Source organism: Salvelinus namaycush, chromosome 32 (assembly GCF_016432855.1).
Source record: "Salvelinus namaycush isolate Seneca chromosome 32, SaNama_1.0, whole genome shotgun sequence".
Lineage (NCBI taxonomy): Eukaryota > Metazoa > Chordata > Actinopteri > Salmoniformes > Salmonidae > Salvelinus > Salvelinus namaycush.
In genome coordinates this window covers 26,129,643-26,136,004 of record NC_052338.1, presented here as the reverse complement: position 1 = coordinate 26,136,004, position 6,362 = coordinate 26,129,643, and the positions used below count along the sequence as shown (strand labels likewise).

Here is a 6,362-nt window from a genome sequence, read left to right as displayed (position 1 = left end):
ACCCGCAAGTGTACTCCATTCCGTGCCCAAGTGTTGGGCTAAATGTCAGTGATAGCCTATATTTGGTATATTGACAGTCAGATGTTGACATGAATGAAAGCATAACAAAGGCAATCCCACTGAACAGTCATTGGTAAGTTAATACGGTTAGTTCCTTTATCGTGTGTCATATCACAGAGACTTTGTCCCCAAGTATCCTTCACAAGCAGCCGACCCTTTCGCCAAGGAATCTCTGTTCGAACGGGACAACACTTTTGTCTCGAGGCTGATGGAAATCAATTGTGCAGGTAAAACTATAAAGGTTCGAAAGTCTCGAGTCAGGCCTCGGGCCTCCCCGCCCTTTGCGCAGTCTATCTCTGCATTGTCTCTTGATGTGGGGAGGAGTACCAGTGAGAATAACCGGGCATGTAGCCGTTGGCCGCCATGTTTACTCCTTTGCTGGACGCTGAAACATCCCATATGGGAGGAATTGCTGGAGAGCGGGGAGACAGGCCGATGGAACTAGGCATAGTAGGGTCGCTCTCCTGCGGGTTGCCACCTGCCTTCAGCAGCTTCTTGAACTTTGACCTTTTATTCTGGAACCATATCTTTACCTGCACGAGATAACAGGAAGGCAACGGAAGACCAGATAACAGATAATGTTACAATCATTAAAATATGTATTAATTAACTTGTTAATAAATAGGCTTATAGACCAATAGAAATGTTAAATATTATTAGAACATCTACAAGACAGTATTACAATGCAACACAACACCCAGAGCAATTGTTGGGTAGTAATAATAATAATACATGCTAATGATATGCCTAATAATAATACGAGTAATACATGATAATAAATGGCTAATAATAATACCATAACTTATACCCTTCTGTATAATAATTCCCGTGTTGTAAATACCTGTGTCTGTGTTAGTCCGAGAGATGCAGCCAGCTCAGCGCGTTCTGGCAGGGCAAGGTATTGTGTTTGCTGGAAACGATGATTTAAAGCTTGAAGCTGCAAACTAGAATAAATCGTCCGAGGTTTGCGAATCTTCTTGCCTTTCCCGTTGAAACGAATTTCTCCGTTTTCAATCACTGTTGTTTTTTGCTGCTCTGCAACAAAAAAGGGCAATGTTAGTCCACTTCATAACACCAAAAATATTACACAACAAATTGTTAAGAATTCCCCAAATCATGTTTTTTCATTTCGTAGATTATAATAGGTTCCAATTTAAATGGCTAAATAGGTCTATCTAATAAGGAAAATATGATACATTTAGTTATATTAAATCCAGACCACTAATACATATTCACATGTCACATTTGCTCAATCTGATTGTAATCATCCTTGAATCCTCTGTCATATTTAGGATATTGCTCATAATGACATGTCAATTAAATGCTAATTACAACTTTCAAAGCGAGTAGACCGCCTAATTCCAAGAATAATTCGTGAGGATTCCTCTTTTGTCATTATACCCCGTGCAAAGCATGGCCATAGAATGGGATCTGGGGGAGTGTTCTAAAGCAAGAGACACCATGAAATAAACATCGATGTAGAAAAAAAACCGAGTCAACAGATAACATGTAATTCAGACACAATTTCAAAATTATTTCGAAATTCAATGATCTGCTGGACGTTTATTTGGCTTTATCTCGTTCTTGACCGATTTGATAAGAAATAAATAAGCATTCGCATTTTTATCACTGTTCATGAAAACGACATTCAGCATATTTCTTCTCATGAATGGAAAGCGTCTTACCTGTGTCGTCTAACCTTGCCTGGCCGCCAGTTGTGTTGTTGTGGTAGGACGGCAGGTACGGGCTGTGGTGGGGGTGGCTCACGTAGGAGTACGGTAGCGACCTGTTGTAGGAATTTGTTCCGGAGTACGAAGAGTTATCGTGCTGATGGTGAGCTGGGTGCGACCCGGAATGGAGACAGTGCAGCGGGTAGTGGCTGGCGGCCATCGACGGAGAGCTCTGTTGTGAGTGAGACTGCTGACCAAACTCCATGAAAGCAGACTTTGACGAGTCCTGAGCCTCCAGACCGTCAGCCATCGTAGTCATGGTCATCATCAAATTTTCTACCTTGAGAGCACTCACCCCCTCTCTCAAGTCCAAATGGGTTCTCTCGCTGTGTTGTTGTCTCTCTCTCCTCAACGGACAGATATTGTCCCATTAATACCTGAATTTCTTAGTTTCTTCGATTTTTTTCCTCCTCTGATTTTCTCACTCGGTATGGCGCAAAGTGGGCATAAGTTAAGGCAGAGATTTAAGGTGGATTCTGTTAAAATTGAATCCTTGCTTCCAGACTTGATGCAGACACTACAAGTAAAATGGTTTGTCTCCAAAGGGCAGCGCCTTCCGATTGGTCATTCAACCCAACGTCATCAGTTGTGTGCTTCACGGAGACTTCAGCGCAAGTTAACCCACCTTACCAACTCCCACCGCAGCCACAACTAGGATAACCTAAGTCATACAGACAATAGTCAAACGCAAGAAGCTTGTATAATAATTATAGAAGCCCTTTGGAATAGTCAATTTGTTTAAGGATGAATCCTCAACCCCAAATTACGCACAGCCCACGGTTTGATTTAGCCTAACGAACGAATATAATTTTGAACACACCGTATCACCACCCTGGAAATATACTGACACAATTTCCATACTGTCGTAATGATTAGGTTATTCAAAGAAAATGACATGCAACAAATCAACAAGATGACAACAACAATGCAGTCCTATTGCAGATAGGAAGAGTGGATGTCGTGGTTAACCGATTGTATCCTTTATTCAGTAGGCCTACACTCTTAGAAAAAAAGGTTCTGGATAGACCCTAAACGGGTTCTATTGCTTGCTTCATATATGGCACCCCTAAGTGTTCGATATAGAACCCCATGTGTTCTTCTTCACTGAACCAAAATTGGTTCCACATAGAACCCTTGGATTCCATATAGGGTTCTATATGGAACCAATTTCGGTTCTATATATAACCTAAAGGGGTGCCATATATGAAGCAAGCATAGAATCTTTTTTGGGTTCAATTCAGATACTTTTTTCTAAGAGTGTATGAAATACATGCAAATTATACAGTTTGCGGTTTGGCAAAATCTGTTGCAATATAAACTATCAATGCAAATGCAATAAAACGGTCTTTAAATTTACTTTCACATAGGCACATTATTTCTTTTTTCATTATCGTCAACACGTTTTTTCCCAAAGTGTGGCATTAATTTATTTCAAAATGGTGATGAAAAAGCAATTATTGTCGCAATCATTTAAAACCAAAACCTCTTTGATTAAACACCACACATCATTCCAATTGGAGCTATAAAATTAAGACCATTTCGCCTGTAATGATTATGGACTGGGTTTATTTTGGGAAGGTGGAATAAAACTGTATATAGCATAAATTATCCCCTAATTATACGCCAGTGTCGCCTCAATTATCCTCTTATCAAAAATGGTTGTCTAAATGCAGCGTTTAGTTTCAATTTTCTCCATTTCTATAACAAGAACTTGGTACCTTGCTATTATTGCCAGGCTTGTTATTTACTTTGTGGCATTTAAAAAGTGCACAACCCAGCCGGATAATCATTTTCCAGCAGTGGACCAAGCGAGAAGCACAGAGACAGTTGGTAGATATGAAATATATGAAATGCCTTTTGATATCGGATTTTAAACCAAGGCCTTCATAAAAAAACGAGACGTTTTAGGATACCTCTATATGGACATCATAAAGGTAAGAGACCCCAGAGAAAGACACATGTCTTCTGCATGATAGATTTGACAATTTTTCGTATTTTTCTTGGTAAAGGCTATATGGGGATTTATGTATTTATTCAGATAAATTAAATCAGTGCAATTCTTAGGAACCTAAATAAGGGAATTAGAACAGGCTTTACCTGAGATATAACAGCCTAGACGTCGCCATCCCTGAATGCCTCATCCCGAGTTTCACCTCAACACGCAGGACAGAAACCAGATCCATACCTTATCTAATCGGATTTGAATGGCACAAGCCAAACATTGAGGGGCTTTTCCGTGCTGTTGCTTCACTATCTCGGTACTTTATTAGTTAAGACTTAAGATATTATAATTCATTACATTTTGGAGAGACCGAAGCATCACCTACCTACCGTGACAGTTGTATGACCTCCGAACATGTTTTCTGTGAAATGTGGAAATGTAACGTATAGTGAGTGTCCCGCAGGCGTGATAGGAAGCTGTACACCAGTGGAGATTATTGAGGTGATGAAAATAATGAAAGATCACTGGATTTGTTTGTTTTAAATGGTCTGAGGACACAGTGTGATGATGGACGTAGGCTATCGTTTTTTGGGGGGAAACATAACATTTCAAATATGATGATGTGGTGCATTTATATTTCTAAGTAGTAAGCTATAAATGCAATGTACACAATTGCTATAATCATAATTTTTTTCAGATTAAGTATATTTGCTTATATTGATGCTGAACAATTTCATAAAGTATACATAGATACATTCATACATTCATACAGTACCAGTCAAAAGTTTGGACACACCTACTCATTCAAGATTTTTTCTTTATTTTTACTATTTTCTACTTTGTAGAATAATAGTGAAGATGTCATAACTATGACATAGCACATATGGAATCATGCATTAACTAAAAAAAGTGTTAAACAAATCAAAATATATTTTAGATTCTTCAAAGTAGCCACCCTTTGCCTTGATGGCAGCTTTGCACACTCTTGGTATTCTCTTAAACAGCTTCACCTGTAATGCTATTCCAACAGTCTTGAAGGATTTCCCACATATGCTGAGCACTTGTTGGCTGCTTTTCCTTCACTCTGTGGTCCAACTCATACCAAACCATCTCAACTGGGTTGAGGTTGGGTGATTGTGGAGGCCAGGTCAGCTGATGCAGCAGTCCATCATTCTCCTATTTGGTCACAGCCTGGAGGTGTGTTGGGTCATTGTCCTGTTGAAAAACAAATGATAGTCCCACTAAGCGCAAACCAGATGGGATGGCGTATCGCTGCAGAATGCTGTGGATGCCATGCTGGTTAAGTGTGCCTTGAATTCTAAATAAATCCCAGACTGTCACCAGCAAAGCTCCCCCACACCATCACACCTCCTCCTCCATGCTTCACGTTGGGAACCACACATATGGTGATCATCCGTTCACATACTCTGCATCTCACAAAGACACGGCGGTTGGAACCAAAGATCTCAAATTTGGATTAATCAGACCAAAGGACAGATTTCCACCGGTCTAATGTCCATTACTTGTGTTTCTTGCCCCAATCAAATTTCTTCTTCTTATTAGTGTCCTTTAGTAGTGGTTTATTTTCAGCAATTCTCCTCTGAACACTTGATGTTGAGAAACATTGAAGAAACATTCAAAGTTCTTGAAATGTTCTGGATTGACTGACCTTCATGTCTTAAAGTATTGATGGACTGTCATTTCTCTTTGCTTGTTTGAGCTGTTCTCGCCATAATATGGACTTGGTATTTAACCAAATAGGGCTATCTTCTGTATACCACACCTACCTTGTCACAACACAACGTATTGGCTCAAAGCATTAAGAAGGAAAGAAATTCCACAAATAAACTTTTAACAAGGCACTCCTGTTAATTGAAATGCATTCCAGGTAACTACCTCATGAAGCTGGTTGAGAGAATGCCAAGAGTGTGCAAAGCTGCCATCAAGGCAAAGGGTGGCTACTTCGAAGAATCTAAAATCTAAAATATATTTTGATTTGTTTAACACTTTTTTGGTTACTAGATGATTCCACATGTGTTATATCTGATGTCTTCACTATTATTCTACAGTGTAGAAAATAGTAAAATAAAGAAAAACCCTTGAATTATTAGGTGTGTCCAAACTTTTGACTGGTACTGTACATACATACACAGCTAGATCACCTGTGATACAAATCAGTATTCGACGTCCATCCATGTCTGAGGACCTCGGGCGATGACGTGGAAACCGGCCACTAGGGGCAACAGTGAGTGCTGTTACCTTCAAGTAGGGTTCGGTTTTGCTAGGGCCTTGTGGACGGGGATGGTGGATGGGCACAAGCATCTGCCTCTGATTCCAACATTTTGAGTTAATGCCTAAGCTTAAAATTAAACACTTCGAAATTTGACATTTGGAACAAATTTGAAATTTGAGAAACATGGATGAATTTCTAATTCTGACATGAGACTGTGAGAATACTCTTGGCATACGTACATAGCTACATACTCACATACATGTAAAAAATACATAGGCATAGTTACATATGTTGCTCTCTTTTCAATACCTAAATGGCTATAGCTATTTCTATTTTGGGGCCTAATTCAGGGGAGATTATGCCTCAAATTGACCAAATGTTTATATTATAATGATCA

General features: G+C 39.4%; 1 protein-coding gene across 1 annotated transcript; it reads right to left on the bottom strand.

Moving 5' to 3' along the window:
- Positions 1–350: 350 nt before the first annotated feature.
- Positions 351–2,058, bottom strand: LOC120027536 (homeobox protein Dlx6a-like). The gene is made up of 3 exons (XM_038972517.1): positions 1,746–2,058; positions 902–1,095; positions 351–593 (listed from the first exon to the last, which is right to left on the bottom strand). Exons 1-3 carry the CDS (start codon positions 2,056–2,058, stop codon positions 351–353), a joined length of 750 nt encoding a protein of 249 aa, XP_038828445.1.
- Positions 2,059–6,362: the final 4,304 nt, after the last annotated feature.

What these genes read in the sequence shown, in the direction of transcription:
- LOC120027536 (XM_038972517.1), bottom strand. Translation starts at nt 2,058, where the DNA reads ATGATGACCATGACTACGATGGCTGACGGTCTGGAGGCTCAGGACTCG. An exon ending in GGCAAGGTTAGACGACACAG is followed by an intron (nt 1,096 to 1,745) that starts GTAAGACGCTTT and finishes TTTTTGTTGCAG; the next exon opens with AGCAGCAAAAAACAACAGTG. An exon ending in TCGGACTAACACAGACACAG is followed by an intron (nt 594 to 901) that starts GTATTTACAACA and finishes TATCTCGTGCAG; the next exon opens with GTAAAGATATGGTTCCAGAA.